The sequence below is a fragment of the Nannobrachium achirus genome (genome assembly GCF_963921795.1).
Source record: "Nannobrachium achirus genome assembly, chromosome: 6".
NCBI lineage: Eukaryota > Metazoa > Chordata > Actinopteri > Myctophiformes > Myctophidae > Nannobrachium > Nannobrachium achirus.
The window spans coordinates 52,661,205-52,678,484 of NC_137815.1; the positions used below are offsets into that span (position 1 = coordinate 52,661,205).

Consider the following 17,280-nt stretch of genomic DNA (forward strand, 5'->3'; position numbering starts at 1 on the left):
AAAATTCTGAATGGGGCAGTGAATTCAAGAGTCTGCTGTGAAAAAAATTAATAAAAATACAAACAGACAAAACAAGCAAACGCTTTCCTCTGCTGGTCTAAGCTGGTTAACATCAATACTACAGATCAGCAATAATACAAGAACACAAGAAAATTGTGTTTCGACTCATTTTGCACTGCTTCAAAACCCTTTTTTTCTTCTTCCCCAGGCAATATCCTTCACAAATTTCACAATTAGGCAGGGACAGCTGTTGAATAATGAATGCTAATCCTGCTTTATCCTAGCCATTGAATTCACTCTAAAACCTCATGAGTATCCTCCTCTATTTGCTCAGGGAAATATTCACTAATCGACAAAGTAAAATGCTCCGAAATCCCAAATCCCAAACAGTGGCTACACTATTATGGACTATAATATCTTGACTAATACTACTATCTTAAGAGGCTTCATGGGTTTCTAGAAATGTTATTCAACAGATATCTTAATATAAGCAGCAGTCTTCTCTATCTCACTATAACGACCTATCTTTCAATAGTACAGAATGCTGGAACGGGCCGGTCTGTGTCGAAAAACACTGGGAACCGATTCAAGATGCAACATCCAATGAATCCAATTTGGTTTGATGGGATGTTGCTTTCATAATAATGTTTTCTAATCAGCAGTGTGAGTTGCTGAGGTGGAGATTGAAACTTTTCCAAGCAGCAGTGTGAAATGTGAAGATGAATGCGTAAGGAGCCAAAGGAGGTAATCTTAAGAGTTCCTCCACTCCTGGTTGGATATTAAAATGCATGAAGGAAATAAGATTGTCAATGTTCAACTAGATAAGAGACCGTATCCATTTGGGTCCCTCTCTAATTTATGCAATGTACTAATTGCAGCCTCTGCTATTTAGAAAGTCAGTGTTTCGTATTGTGATTACTGATCAAATTAATTGTTCAGCCCCAATAACAATTATGGACACATTTTTGCAAACGTGTGTACTCACGCATTAAAGGAGTAGTTCACCCCCAAAATGACTTTTTTTCTATTGATTAGTCACACCATGGAGACTTGAGTATTTGTCGCATTCCTAAGAGAGAGGAAAAAAATCATTATAGTAAATTTACCCCCACTGATTCTGGATGGGGACCCAAATGCATGGGCCTGAATGGGGACCCAAATAAGGCCCTGGATGGGGACCCAAATAAGGCCCTGGATGGGGACCCAAATAAGGCCCTGCATGGGGACCCAAATGCATTTGGGTCAGAATCAATGAGGGTAAATTTAGGGTCAAGGGTCAAGTAAATTTACCCCCATTGATTCTCACACAAATGCATTTGGGTCTCATCCAGGGCCTTGTATTTGGGTCCCCATCCAGGCCCATGCATTTGGGTCCCCATTCAGAATCAATAGGGGTAAATTTATTATAATACATGTTTTGTCTTAGAATGAGACAAATACAAAACAATATTATTGAACTCAAGTCTCCATGGTGTGACTAACCAATAGAAAAAAATGTAATTTTGGGGGTGCACTACTCCTTTAAGCGCTCATTGTTACTGAACACCAGTCAAGGTCAAGGTAAACTTTATTATCCCGTTCAGGGAAATTCATTTGGTCCAAAGGTGCGAGTACAAAAAACATAAAAACATAAAAACAGACAACATCCAACATTAAATACTGACAATACAATCTGCTGTACTTAAAAGTGCTTAAAACATGTTCCTACAGGCTATAACCGCTATCTATCTGCTGACTTTTTCATTTAGAAGTCTGATTGCAGAGGGAACAAAGGAATTACCAAACCTAGATGTGGTAATGTTCTTTTGCAGCATCCTTCCATTGCCCCGGCGACTGCGTTCGAATTTGCAATGTAAGGGATGAGCAGGGTCACTGAGGATGCGCTCAGCCTTGCTCACAATTAGGTCCTCACATAATTGCGCAACAGACGTTTGATTGCACCCGATGACCCTGCTCGCCATCTTGATCATGCGCTGCAGTTTTGCTTGGTCCTGAATTCGCATGTTTCCAAACACACATATCAGTCCAAATGACAGGATGCTTTGGAGGACAGATTTATAGAACATCTGCAGGATGCAACGGTCTACGTGAAATGAGTTTAGTTTCCGTAAAAAAAACATTCTCTGGTGCATTTTTTTAACCTTAGCTTTAGCACACTCGTCGAACTTCAGTTTGTCATCAAATTCTATGCCTAAATATTTATAGGTCTTGACCCTTTCAATAGGTTCCTTGTTTACAAGGGTGGGTGGGACTACTTCTCCACTCCTCCTAAAGTCTATGACCATTTCTTTTGTTTTGGTCACATTAACCTGGAGAAAGTGATCCGAGCACCATGTTGTGAAGTGCTCCACCTCCTCATCAAATCTGCCTGTGCATCATCAGATTTAAGGAACCCCACCAGGGCTGTGTCGTCAGCGTACTTGAAGAATGTCTGGGTGGAACCTAAGGCTCGACATTCGTTGGTGTACAGTATGTACAGTAAAGAAGACAAGACACAGCCCTGGGGGGCACCTGTGTTGATCATCTTTGACATAGATACAGCTGTATTAAAGCGGACCTGCTGAGAACGATTTAAAAGAAAATCATTTATCCACATAATAAGTCTTGGATTCACACCATAGTCCATCAGCCTGCTCACCAGCAGGTGGGGCTGGATGGTGTTGAACGCGCTGCTGAAGTCAATGAACACTATTTTCACATAACTGTGATCTTTTTGCAAATGTTCTAGTATGCTGTTGGTCATTGTCAGCAGTGCGTCATCAACCCCCCGCTCTGCCTGGTAAGCAAACTGATAGGGATCTAGACGGGAGGAGACTTCTTTAAGGAGATGTTTGGAAACAATCTTTTCGAGACAGTACAAAAGGTTCTGTTCAAACCCATGACAATGATTTCTGATCTGCTATTATTTAACTGTAATGTTTTGAGCCATGCAACATTGTAAAGCATTGCGAGTTCTTCGGCAACCAGAATTCAGAGAATTAACGGGCAGATAGAGTTGAACAGTATGGAGCTGAGAATAGAGGCTTGAGGCACACCACACTTCATCTGCGCTGATGTGTAAATTAATTTCATAATAACACAAGACTTTCTTTTATCTGATCAGAGGAAAACCACTCAAGAGCGCCTGTTATGCCTATGAAACCTTTAAGGCAGCCAATGAGGATGGCATCATGAAAATTGCCCTTTATCAGCTGCTAAAAGACCAATAGTGTGTTTTAGAAGAGCTGAAAACCGCATTGGAATTTTTCAATAGGTGGCTGATGTTCAAGCTGTTTTTGAACTGTTGACACAACTTTCTCTAAAACTTTTGGGCATGGGCAAGCTTAAAATGAATCAATAAACGAATCAATAAAAAGAGAGAAAAGAGCAGATGGAGAGAATTAAAGATAGCGAGGTACTTCAGTATATAATATAGAGAGAAAAAAGTTGAGCAGAGCGTGAGCTATGTTATCAATGTGTTATCAGGGGGTGGTTGTGTAATGATCCTTTAGGTCAAACTCCTCCGAGTTGTCTGTCTTTGTATTGCCGGGGAAAGAGCCTGGTACTCTCCAGAGGAACAAAATAAGAGCTGTCTCATCACTAAGAGACTACAGCTGGGGGAAGAGGGCAGACTAACAACCAATGCATGGTATGGTGTAGTAGACTAACTAGAAGGCAGGGAGAAGTTACTCCCCAACTCCAAGCAGAGTGGAAAAAAAGGATGATTTCATTAAAGCCTGCTCACTAACAGACAGAGAAAGAGTATAGTGAGAAATGGAGGAACCGATTAGACAAATTAACAAACTAGCATATGAACACTCTACCAAGAACACTAAAGTAAGCAACTCCCCAACCGGCACACTCTCTCTCACACACACACAAGGTCACAAACTAATCATTCATAGGAATGTGTCATATTAAGTTGAATATATCAAAGCATGTATGTTTTATTGGGCTTGTGTCTTACTGCCTAGTTGTCTGGCAGTGATGCATGTAGCTCACAGTGGTAATGAGGCACACTGTGTTCAGTCCACAGCGGACAAATAGAAGAAATATCATCATGTCCAACACATACAGTAAGTGATAATCAATGTTTTTCCTCTACCTTTCTCACAAACACCTGCGACACACAAACACTCTCTGGTACAAACCCACCCACACATATCCACACAAACACGCACATACTGTGCACACACACACACATGCACACACACAAGCATTTTCCTCTAGCCTTTTCCTTTATTTGTCTTTTTATCTCTGCTATGTCGGCCTACACAACATATCTCTCTCTCACTGTCTCTACTGTATCTTTCTCCCTCTATCTCTCAAGGTAAGTTGTAGCTTGAGGGACCATAATATAATCTCTCACAAATTATTTATATATATATATATATATATATATATATATATATATATATAAACTGTCTATAGACAACAACAAAATTCATTTAGGTAAAATGCAACAGCAAAGATGCCTTTGCTGAGAGCCTAAAAAATACCAATCTTTCTATAGCACTAGAATGTCCGGATGTTACAATTATATATCTATATATTTTAAATACAGTTACTTAGAAGAATTACAGAATTAAACATGAAACAGAAAAACAGTGGGCCTTATTCACAAAACTTCTTAAACTTAGTCAACCTAATTTTATTTTTAGTGTAGATTGTAGTTTGTATACTGTAAATAAAGACCAACTTGAAATTCACGAAAGGGAGTGTAAAGCCTTGATTTGTGCGGATCAAAGGTGTATCAAATGAAGAATCCCACCTACAGTATGTGCAAAAGAAAAGTGCGGAATGGCATCACGTCACTCGTCAAAAAGAACAGATCTGCAGGCTGGAATGCTTCGAACCTGCAATGCCTCGACGGCTTGTAGACCAGTGTATTATGACAAGTGAGTCCATCGCATTTATACATATTGCACAGTATTTCAGAAAGTTTGACATAAGTTTTCACTGCTATGCAGACGACACTCAGATTCACATTCCCATCACTGCAAATGACCCATCCAACATTCACAACCTCGAAACCTGTCTAACTGAGGTTAAGAAATGGATGAACGAAAATGTCTTATTACTAAACTCCGGCAAATCAGAGATGTTGCTAGTCGGTCCAGCTAAACACACTCATCTGTTCAATAACACATCACTAAACCTCGACGGCTGCTCAATAACACACAAACTAACAGTTAGAAATTTAGGAGTAATTTTCGACCCATCCCTATCATTTGTACCCCATATAAAAAACATAACAAAGTCTGCCTTTTTCCATTTGCGCAACATATCCAGAATCCGTCCAATACTTTCACCTCCCGACGCTGAAACCCTGGTTCATGCATTCATCACTTCAAGAATTGATTACTGTAATGCACTCTTCTCCGGTTTACCAACAACAGCAACACATGGCCTTAGATTAGTACAAAATGCAGCAGCACGAGTACTTACTAGAAAAAGAAAATTTGACCATATTACACCAACACTCATAGCCCTACACTGGCTTCCAATACCGGCCAGAGCTGATTTCAAAGTACTGCTCTTGACATATAAAACCTTAAACGGACTTGCCCCGTCCTACATGTCCACTTTAATAGACCCTTACATCCCTGGAAGACCACTGCGCTCCCAAGACGCTGGTCTACTGACAGTTAAAAATCACAATAAAATAACTGTTGGAGGCAGAGCTTTCACACATCGTGCACCCTTTCTTTGGAATGCTCTCCCCCGAGCTGTCAGAGATGCTGACACTCTGGCCATTTTTAAATCTAGGCTGAAAACTCATCTTTTTATTTTGCATTATGGTTCTCCCTAGATGTACTGTACTCAATTTACTCAGTTTTGCATGGTTATCTTGCATGCTAGCACATTTTATTGTATTGTCTTTGTTGTTTTGCAACTAATGTTTTGCGGTATCATTGTTTTTGATGTTTCTGCCTGACTGTTTTTAATGACTTGTTGTGAATTGTTGTGAAGTGCACAGGGACCCCTTGGGGTGATGATTGCACTATAAATAAAAATAAACTGAAACTGAGTATGTACAGTTTAAATGAGAATGTTAAAAACTTTAAGAGTTTGAGAAATTAGGTAAACAGAATGGCCACTAAAGGGCTGTCCAGTGTGGTAACACATTTAAAACAATAACCATAACAATAATGATGTGAATATTCACACTGATGAATGGTAACGTGCTTTGAACATGTTGATTTTGATTGGCCGCCTGTCAGTGTTTATGTCATTCATCAAATCGCTCTGTTTGCCATTGTTGTCATTAGATAGCTGTGGAGTGGGCTCTTCCATCCACTTACTTGTAGTCAGAATGTGTTTTAAAACAACATATTTATAGCCATTATTATTATCATTCTTGGTGTGGATAACCTTTCGAGGCAAAAGAATAAAAATACAGTGACATTATTTTATAATGTAGAAAAGTACCAAGTAAGTGAATTTGGGGTCTAAATAAGCAATATCAGCCTGGGTATTGATGGAGATAGCAAATCAGCAACAAAAGGAAGTGGTTGATGTATTCACATCAACCACAACAAACAACACATCAAAGGAAATCAAGCCCAAGTTTTCTGTCTTCTCCAAGGTATTCGGTACTCTCACTTAAATGCAAGATTTTTTTTAGAGATGGTGCAGAACAGATCAGTCCTTCTATGTCATGCAAAACTTTTCATCTCTTTTTATTGGCAGCACACTAACCCTTCTATACACTTGGGAAAAACTAAAACCATTAATTTTTAGAATAAAATAACATTATGCAGATCACCAGTTTTTTTATGTAAAAGCTGGAGAGCTCCTTATACAGTATATAACTGCTGAAGCTAGTATGACTTATCTTGGATGCAAATTATATGGTTTTAAAAGCCCACACCAAGATAAATGCCAGAAAGTTTTAGCCAGAAAAGCTGCTTTTCTGGACAGCTCAATTCATCACACAAGCTGGAGATCAATGCCATTTTGATTATGCAGCCTATTTTACAAGAGGTATGCAGATTTCATACTGTACCTTTTTGATTCAAAAGGCAAAAACATACTTCTTTATAGTGTGGCAGTACAGTGTAATACCTAGTTTCGCTAATCTGAAATTTAGTGTTCCACAGAGTATGTTTGCAATTGCCTTAAAGAAGTGGTTAGAAAGTAACATATTCAATTAAAGATTTAACTTTTTTATGACCAAGAAAGCATGAACATGCTGCCTGCCATTTCTATTATATGTTGACTGTGATTGTCTTTGCTTATTGTCTGGTTGTTTTGTGTTAATCTTGTGGTGTGCCAAGTATTGTACTTAGCCCACAATAGAAATACACCCTTGGGCTTTATTGTGTTTTCATTCTGTTATATTTTAATTATCAAATAGATTAATTAATTCATCATTCGCTTTCTCTCTCCATCTGTGCCTTTCTCTCCCAACTTCTCCCTGTCCCCTGTATTTAGAAGAGGATCTGTTTGAGTTTTAAGGCCTGGCACTGTGGCTCTGGTTTCCTAGACATCACAAGCTGTTGTCTTGGCAAGTTCTCTGTGTGTGTGTGTGTGTGTGTGTGTGTGTGTGTGTGTGCGTGCGTGCGTGCGTGCGTGCGTGCGTGTGTGTCCGTGCGTATGTGACTGTGTGTGAGTGCACGCGCAAGAGAGTATTTTTGTGAGGCTGCACTGATGTTATGCATCTGTGTGTGAGTGAGAAACACTGGATAAGTGTGTCTGAACTGTGCCAGTGAACACCAGTGCTCCAACTCAGCCTCCACAATTCACCATCCAGGGGCAACAGTGCCCACTGTAACTCGGTTCAAATACCTTGGAAGCATCCCAGAATGAATCAAATGATTTAATCTTCTCCTACAGCGTAGCCTTATTTGGCTGGACCGCATCAGTAGGGCCAGCTCTATAAACGTGCATGACTCTGACTGACAGAGTCATTGGCCCTCATTTATCAATGGAACGGACAAACCAGCTTAAATTTGATCCCAGGAATCAGCTTACGCCCACGTCCACTGAAACTGACTCATTTGAATAACACGCCCCGAAATATTCTCTAAATGCCCCGATTTTATGTCACGAAGAACCGGAATACGACCAAACAACGTATGGAAAGCTTATAAGAAAGAGTTTCCCCGCCCACCTCGCTGTCTGTCATGTCCACGTCTGACTACTACACACACTGGAGGAATTACTTAAAACTCAACTAACTGGTCAACAAGTCGACTTCATTAACACAAGTCGACTCCCACCAGGAGAAGTCGAAGGTTTTGTAACTTTTTTATATCATTATCTTTCTCCACGTGTGCGTGTATACACTACAGAATTCAAACTGTAGGATCGGTTATGATCAAGGACAGAAGTGATTCTTACTTTTCCAACTGTGTCAGGAGTTCTCAGTCTCAGTAATTAACGAGCTCTTTGCAGCTGTGCCTCTGCCTTTGATGTGTCGAGGTCCGCTGTAACATGCTGTCCCACTGATTGACAGGCTGAACTGCACTGTGTCTGAAGTCAGAACAGAAGCCGCAAACTTTACCGTGTTGGATAAATGCATCCAACATTATGTAGGCTTATTATTATACAATGTTGCTGGTTATAATGGAATCTATATTCTATAATATTAACATCAAAACAAGAGCCGTTGGTTTTGCAGAAACAGCGCAGCTATATGGGCGCACCCCCCGTACATTTTTAGGACATGAAGAACCGGAATACGACCAAACAACGTATGGAAAGCCAATAAGAAAGAGTTTTCCCCAACGCAGGTCATATGTCAAATCGACCGGCTTCATCGGGACACGCTGGACATGCTAAGAGACATTTGCAAAGAGATACGTTATATAGTTTAATTTATATTAATTTATTAGTGAATAATTTTCTCCAGTGACTTGAATGGGATAATGCAATAATGTAACTTCCCAAATATGGAGATGACTGACACCATATATGTCTCATGTCATAGGCATAGACCACATGAGACTGACACAGTATTTCCATATATATATATATATATATATATATATATATATATATATATATATATATATATATATATATATATATATATCAAGGATGTCCTGGGCACATTTGTTTTGACAGACAATCGGGGGTGAGTGCCAAATATCCACCACAATACAGTCCTTTCACAAATCCTCAGCTACAATAATAATAAATGGGGGGGGGGGGGGGGGATACACTTGCCCTGGCTGGGGTTGAATCAGTCTCTCACCTCCTGGGTCTCTCTAGTCTTCTATTGCGTATTACAGTATCTCTATTATTCCCTCAATCACATTGTTCTTTTCACTCTTTCTATTTCCACACCCACAGCTAGTGTCTGGTCTTCCCCCCTTCTATCTCCCTCTCCCTCTCACGACTTGAATGGAAAATTACTTCCAGCTCTGCGACCGAGCACAGGGAGAGAAAAGGACCTTTTCCCGCTTATTGTGCCTATTCAGACTGAGCAGTGGGCACAGTTCGTTCCAGGTGGGTAGATGGGAAGACATGAACATTATCGTTCTCACTGACCCATTATTTACTGATGTACTCTACTGTTTGAGTAGTCTCCTCGCTGACTCATGATATTTTTTTGCGTTGTCCACACACAGGCGATAGCTGACTTATGTAGATGCATATGTACATAACCGATACACATGAAGAGTATGTTAAGATTTGTATCAGTTTGCTAGATAGACAGTTTTAGTTTTAACAATACATTTTAATAGCTAGCTGATATGACATATGATCTCATTCACTGTTTACATATTTATGCTGTTGCACTTATTGACCACAGAGAGGGAATATTATTTTCAAGTGGAGCAGAACAGTCGCCCACAAATGATTTGCATTATATACAGTATCTGACAGTATCATTTACATTGGCTGCTGACAAAACAATATATTTGTCTATACAGGCTTCCATTTCACACCTACAGAGAGATGTGCCATTTCAAGTCTTCATGCTATTTTCCTGAAAATGTCCTGCAAATGCATTTTTTCCACAGGTTCCTTTACCTGTTTTGCCTTTATTATTTTTATGGAGAATGGAGAGTATTTTCTTAGCAGAAACCAGCAAATGGCAAGAAACCAAACCATTCCCATTGAAAAGCAGAATCCACCTTCATAGGTAGATTTAAACTTTTAAGTCAGAGAAGGTCATAAAAATAGCAAACATACATCTACAAGCTCAATGTTCTGCCAATCCACTGGAGATCTACTTACTGTCTTGCCAATGACAGGTGTGAAGTTTTTAAATGGTATATCTGTATAGATTTATTTACTAAAAACCTAATAATGTTGTAATAACTGTTCTTTTAAATTAGACATTCAGCCTATATAGGATGTAAAGCAATTTATAATAATAATAATAATACTAGTAAGACGCCTGGGCAGGGTGAGGTTGTGCCATCCTGTCTTGGCCATCAGTCTTGAGACCCATGCATATGGAGATATGGGCATATTGCAATGGATTGGCGGTTCTACCAAAGAAAACGGTACATTGGTACAGTAACGGCAGGGGAAGCAGCAAAGAACATAGGCAAACATCTGAGCTATGCGTGTGCAAAAGTTGGAGTCTGTAGAACCAAGTCTTACGGAAGGAAGGACAGACAAGATGTGCCTGTTTTCATAGTTAACTGCGATTATTACAAAATGCCACTTTTCCACATTAGCTGTGTATTACGGACTGAGTGAGGCCAGAGAATTGATAACGCAATACAACTAATCCATTACCATAATAATTACATTGTACTGCTATGGAGATACTCTAGGTCTAACGCAGACTGGCCTTGCCAGCTCTTTGTGACATAACGCCTAATATATTGAGCACTTTGTATCATTTCCAGTGTCAAATTCAATAAGGTCCCTATAAAAGGTTGCACATATTTAGGTGGCACGAATCTAATCTCTGTCTGCCTCTATGCTATGAACCAGAGGCTGAGTGGAGCTGACAGCATCATTTCACTCCAGCTTTCTGCAGGGTCTGTAATCATTTCATCTCGGCTGAACATGCAGACGGTGCGGCAGACACGCACAGACATTCACCGATGTTGTAGACTCGTGATGGGCCTTATTTCTTTATGATTGTGTTTACGCTACTGCTGCTTGCCCGTCAATCAAATAGAAAGAATGGGAGAAATGTACTGTAGAAAAACAAGACTAGTAACAGCGTGGCCTCCTCGTTTTGAAGATAGTTTTAGAAAATGTATTTATTGATGCAATGTTTATTTGTATATAGTACTTGCCACTTTAAGACCAGTAAGACTCCCTAATCGGGAGATAAGCGACCATCAGGTCACATGTATCTAAATGGGACAGATCCATGTTGATGACATGACTCTCACTCTAGACATACTGTGTGCCGCTTTGTGTGATTTTATGGCAAAATCTGTAGGAGCAGTGTCCAAAAATGTGTTTTGAAAGAACCGGCCTCATGGTGGCGCTAGAAGAGGGCCATGTGAAAAATGAGGGTGGAGGTTGTGGTTTGGCAGCCAAGGAGTGTGATTGCATTGATAGTGGCAACGGTGGCGGAGATATGAGTAGGGGGAAAGTGTGACGTGACGTGACTGACTGACTGACAGACTGACAGCCGGTGGAGGTTTTCATAGTAACAATAGCCATAGGACAGTGACCATTGTCACCCAGTCTCATCCCCCTAATTAGTGTGATTTGGCCCATCCGTGCAAGTGCATATTAGGCAGATAGACACACCTGCATTCAGATTCGATTCAGTTAGATTAGATTGTTTGAACCTCAACTTGATGGCAACCTATTGTTCCACCTCCCTTTCACTCTGATTTTAGTATTGTTAAATGTATAGGTAATAAAATTTATTTTAATTGCAAATTGAATAAGTTGACTGACTCTGTGGTATTCGCACCAATACACCCCATCCAATCTCAAACTATCCATAGTATGTTACAGTATGAAACACAATAAAGTGCAGTAATCCGTAGCCATATAGCATTGCTCTGCAGTCACTGCCATCGGTTTTTCGTGATAGCTTTCCAATCACAAGGCAATATCTTTGAAGAAAATTACGGTTGGCAGTAGAGAGTGTGCAATTACCTACTGCAAAACCAAGAAAGAGCAAAGAGTGCTTTGCCCATTTCAGTGAGCCATTAGTGGTTTTAGTGGGAATGGACCACCAAAGAACTAATTTCACCCGGTCTCAAATGGGCCTCCTTATCCCAGGGAGCACAATGCCCCCTTCATACGTATCGTCCTGCTGACCACGCTGTACAAAATGCACCCCATCTCGCTTCTGGCACAGGTTAGCGCCAGTGCCAGTCGGTCAGAATGGTCTCTCTAATATTATGTTGTTTCTCAAAGGCGTATTGGTGAGGCATGACACGGCAAAATGGGACGAGGCATGACACAGCTAAATTGGACAAGGCATGAAACAGAACAATGGGACGACCCCCCCCCCCCCCCCTTCTAAAAAAAAGAAAGAAAAGAAAGACAAACAAGAAAATGAATATCTAAAATGACTCGTAACGTCTACTGTGGCTTTATTCCTAACCCAACTTCCTTCCGTCCTCTTGCTTGCCATTGTAAACCATTTGTCTGACTAAATTGCTTCTGTGGTGGGGGGGAGTGGGGGTCAGAAGGATCGGGTTGCCACTGCAGAGAAAATAATGGAGGAGGAGGAGGGAGACGAAGAAGAGGTAGAGAGGAGGAAGAGGAGGGAGGAAATGCACTGCGGCAGCCAGGTCTACCCTCAAGGCCAACGTGATCATTGTGTCTGAGTTGCCAACTTCAATATCTCCACACACACGTGGCTCAAGTTTTAAGTTCAGGGGTTTCTGACTTTTTTTCCCCTCCCTGCTTCCATATCATCCACAGTTCCCCAGCGGCAGAAAACATTTTCTGAACCGTCTGCCTGAGCTCATTTTCAGACAAATAGGGTACTGTGCCACACAGTACCACACAGACTAGCAAAATGAGGAACTTTACTGTATCTGAATGAATAAAAAAGAAAATGAAAACCATATATAATTCATAATAAGTAATGTCTATATCCGCTGTGCAAGGATGTACGCAGTGAGACTGGTAAATCCCAGGTTGTGGAAAAACTGCCATTAATGATATGTTGTTATGGGTTTTTATTCCAACAGTATAGGTATGAAAAATCCATTAGTGGCCCCATTATGAAGTGGTAACAGTGTTTTATGCATCCTACAGAGGTTCTGTGGCATACTGTACTACAGTGTGAAATATTAACATTACCTCTGGCACACAAGAACACTCTCACCCTGAAAATGGATGCCTTCTAGACATCAAACAAACCAACCTAATTTTCAGGTTGTTGACGCAGCATTTTCTCAATGGGCTTCATTGACTGCGACGATCATTGCTTACTCAGCGCACGAAGGCAAACCAGGTCACGTTTCAGTTTCTAGTGAAGACATCGCAATATCATTCAATGGCAAGATGTAACATTAGAATCATACTTACAGCGGTGCTGGCGGCAGCCTGCTTGGACTCCTCTGTGAGGAAAGACAACATCCGCTCCACTTTCCGCTGCTCTTCCTCACTGATGTAGTCTGTATCTGTTGGTGAGAATATACATATATGAACGTACGGCATATACAGTATACACAGTGATTAATTTGTAAATTATTAGGTGCCGTATTTCATGAACCCGACTAAAAGTCGCACACACAGACGCACACACACACACACACACACACACACACACACACACACACACACACACACACACACACACACACACACACACACACACACACACACACACACACACACACACACACACACTACAACGCACTACAATGCTACTTTAACCACCTTCAACCTAGTGTCCCTATTTTGGGGGCATGCCAGGTGTGTAGATATGCTATATTCACTATCTTTGCAAATACCAGTAGGGCTTGGTTGGACACTGGCAAACACTCAAGGAAGAAATGTGTCAAATCCTTGAGGCTTACCTCAACACAACAATGTACAACACAATCTCATTAAGAGCACTGAAGCACAGCACAAGCATGATGAATGGAATTGCTAAACACCATCAAAAGTAAGTGCTGCGAATGAATCACATGCATTGCCATCTCCTGGTCCATTGTTGCAGAAACATCAACAATTTTATGACTTATGACATTATTCAATCTAACTTCAACAACAATGATAAATAATAAAGCCAATGAAGCCATGGAGAGAGAGGCATAGTCAATCTACTACACGCCCACAAGCGAAGTGTTATGAGCTTGTAGGTCTTCTATTTTTGCTGAATGCTTGCCTCTTTTTGCAGATTCTTTCGACTATTATGGCATGCGCAGAATAGGGACGCTAGGGCTCACATCTTTAAATCCATACTGCTGATACCGAGTCCACATGTAGTAGGTGGCTTGCTGTCTCTTTAATCGTTGCAGTGAAACCAGATACAGGGGCCGATAAGGGGCTTGTGTTATAGAGGGAGCCTACAAAATGACATCTGGGAAACACTGGGGCTCAAAGTCAGTGCTTATGTTACAGCCGCGGCACTAAAAATAAAGCACACAGGGAAAAGTGAAATAGAAATATCGTATCTTGTTGCCTCACCCTATGATGTATTGCAGACACCGGAACGTGAGCTCTCAGATGCTCTTAATGTATTTGATGAGAATTCTTGTACTACTCAGGACCTATGCACTAGTGGTCACTCATAATAATTCTGTATGAATGGGCTAACAATGTGAGGTTCTTTTGTCCTTATACCATGTGTGCCATCATGTCTAAACTGGGATTGGAGAGATCTGATTGGATAAAATTTGATGTCAGAGCTGCTCCAAACATTTTCTTTTTCCGGCTTTGGCACGGCTTGCTGAAAAGTTTTTTGAGAACAAAAATGTGTTATACTCGATGTCGATGCGGCTCCGCTATGGGTTCTGAACATTAGACAGGCCCACCGTATACGTGTTGGAACAGTGAGATCTCCCTTCATGAATTATTTTTGCCACAAGTTGTTTTTCTAGTCCCCCAGTGAGGGATTGCTGAGGTTCTTACACCCTCAAGAGAACCTCTCTTCAAAACTAGCCATGGTACAGTACGTTGCTGGCATATTGCAGACATAAAGCGATATAAAACAACAAGTACTGAGTTGCACTGAGTATCTGATCAATCACACACAAGTGTCTCTGCGGTGATGTTCAGCTAGTTAGAACATCTTGGAGGTGTCAGAACTTCTATAATGAAGTTTGGCAAGGCACTGCGCTTGATCGCTTGCTCCACATTTGTTTGAAGTATGCTGTGGGCTCAATATGACAGGAATTTCTGCCCCTTCCTAGTGAGAAGAACAGTAAGAGGGACTGCACATTTACAGTTGCTTTCCCTAATTACTGTATGTCAATGTTTAGAAAGAATGAAATGGAAAACAATTTAAAAAGAAAAGATAAAACAAAGTTCAGTCATGTGTGGATACTATATTTGATCTTGGCATTCAGACTGCTAAATATTATTCCTAATCCTTGCTCAACAAAGTTAGAAGAAACCCACTTAGGTCAGGGAGTATCACAAAACTCTTCATGTGAAACAAATGCCACAGGGAACAGAGCCTAAAGGTGGATCTGGTGCAGTGTTCATTTTGTTGACTGAGACAAAATTAACGCTGATCTGGTGTTGACATGGGTGCAAAGAGGTTATGGTGTGTGACTGCAACAACAATGGGCCAAGCAGCTTCCACCACTTTAAGTACTTCACATTTGTCTTTTTCTTTTACAAAAGGATGGCATCTAACTCCATCTATCAAAACATGGACTGTTGTGTCTGCTTGTCGGACAGTAATATATCAAAGACAAAGGGCCTTCACTTTGTCTTTGATTTATAACATGAGAGAGCATACACAGAAAGACATCAAAGAGACACACAGAGGGAGAAAAGATGACTTTTTAGATGAATTGCACGTCAGACACCAAAAGTGAAAGAGCAATGGTTTTACAGATAAGTAAAGACAAAACTAGCAGCAGTGCTCTTCCGAGCACAGGTCTCCGCCAGGCCAGGTAGGTTATTTTGGCCTAAATTATACTAGGCCAATGTGAAAAGGGTGCCATGTCTTCTTCGGCTTTTCACTGCAATTGGACGCTGCATTCATGATTTGAGACATTTTGTTCCAAACTGAGTTTTGCAAAAGTCAACCTGCTGGTGGCGCTATAAAAGGCCAATGTGAAAAAGGTGGCAGTTGTTCCTTGACATAGTGGAAATTTGGGAAGACCAATCCTGAAAACTTTGGAAGCCAAAGTTAGCCAATTAGGATGGAATATGAAATAGCTGATAGATCTGTCTTGATTACATGATAGAGATAGACCTACTATGAACTGATTTGCGTGAGTTTTGGATAAAATCCGAAGGAGTAATGTAAAAAAATGGGTTTTACATAAGTCGGCCTCCTGGTAGTCTTGCGTAGCCAGACAACTATTCCACAATCTTCGAATGCTATAGACAACATGCCTGGCCACGCCCCCTACTTCCGACCGGAAGCCCTTTTTTGGGCTTGATCGTAGCGCGATTTCCTGTTTACGTTCATCTGATCTGATTCTCCTCTTAACTAATGAGACGGGATTGTTTTACTTTGTAATTTTACTTTGTAACTTATGTTAACAATGTCACTTAATGGCAACACGCATCCACTCTGCTGATAAATAAATGAGTTGTGACGATACACACCCGTTCTGCCGTCATTCAATGTTATGAGTTGGAGGAAAAAAAAAGAGATCTCAATTGAAACAATGCCATAGGCTTTCTTGGGCGTATGCTTTTAGTTGACCTTGTACTAGTGTACTGTCATGAAACTACCTTTTTTCATATGCAAACTTCTTAAAAAATAACGCTATTTAAATTGTTTCAAAAGCTTTATACCCTGTATATATATATAAAATGTCACAATGCGACATAGCTTTTTACACAATGCTGTACTCCCTCCAACTGCATGTCATATTATATGTTCGCCATTTTAAACTGTTTTTATTTTATTTGACACTTGCTTTGGCAATATAAACATGTCTTCTCATGCCAATAAAGCTCCTTTGAATTGAATTGATATAGGCCTACAAATAAACAGATTTGTGTATTTGAAAGCAAGCATTGAACCTAATCAGTATTTCATGGAAGCGAATGTTGTATGATTCTAGCTAGCAAACCTTTTCCCTTCAGAACGCTGGTTGATCATGTCAAACGTCATCTTCTCCATTCTCCACTCTTCTGGGATGTCACCATGAAGTCACAGTTGGCTTGTGTTGTGTGATATGCATTAATGTTTTTACAAATAGGCCTGTCAACAACTCAACCCACTCCAGAATAGACATAATACACATTAGCCCACCTATTATGTGCATC

General features: G+C 40.5%; 1 protein-coding gene across 1 annotated transcript in view; it reads right to left on the bottom strand.

The window, feature by feature from the left end:
* Window positions 1–17,280, bottom strand: part of rnf123 (ring finger protein 123) — a 207,706-nt gene that overhangs the window by 18,856 nt on the left and 171,570 nt on the right. Inside the window, exon 38 of the mRNA XM_080727740.1 lies at window positions 13,405–13,499. Coding sequence (XP_080583866.1) covers window positions 13,405–13,499 — 95 coding nt within the window. The remainder of the gene's footprint in view (window positions 1–13,404; window positions 13,500–17,280) is intronic.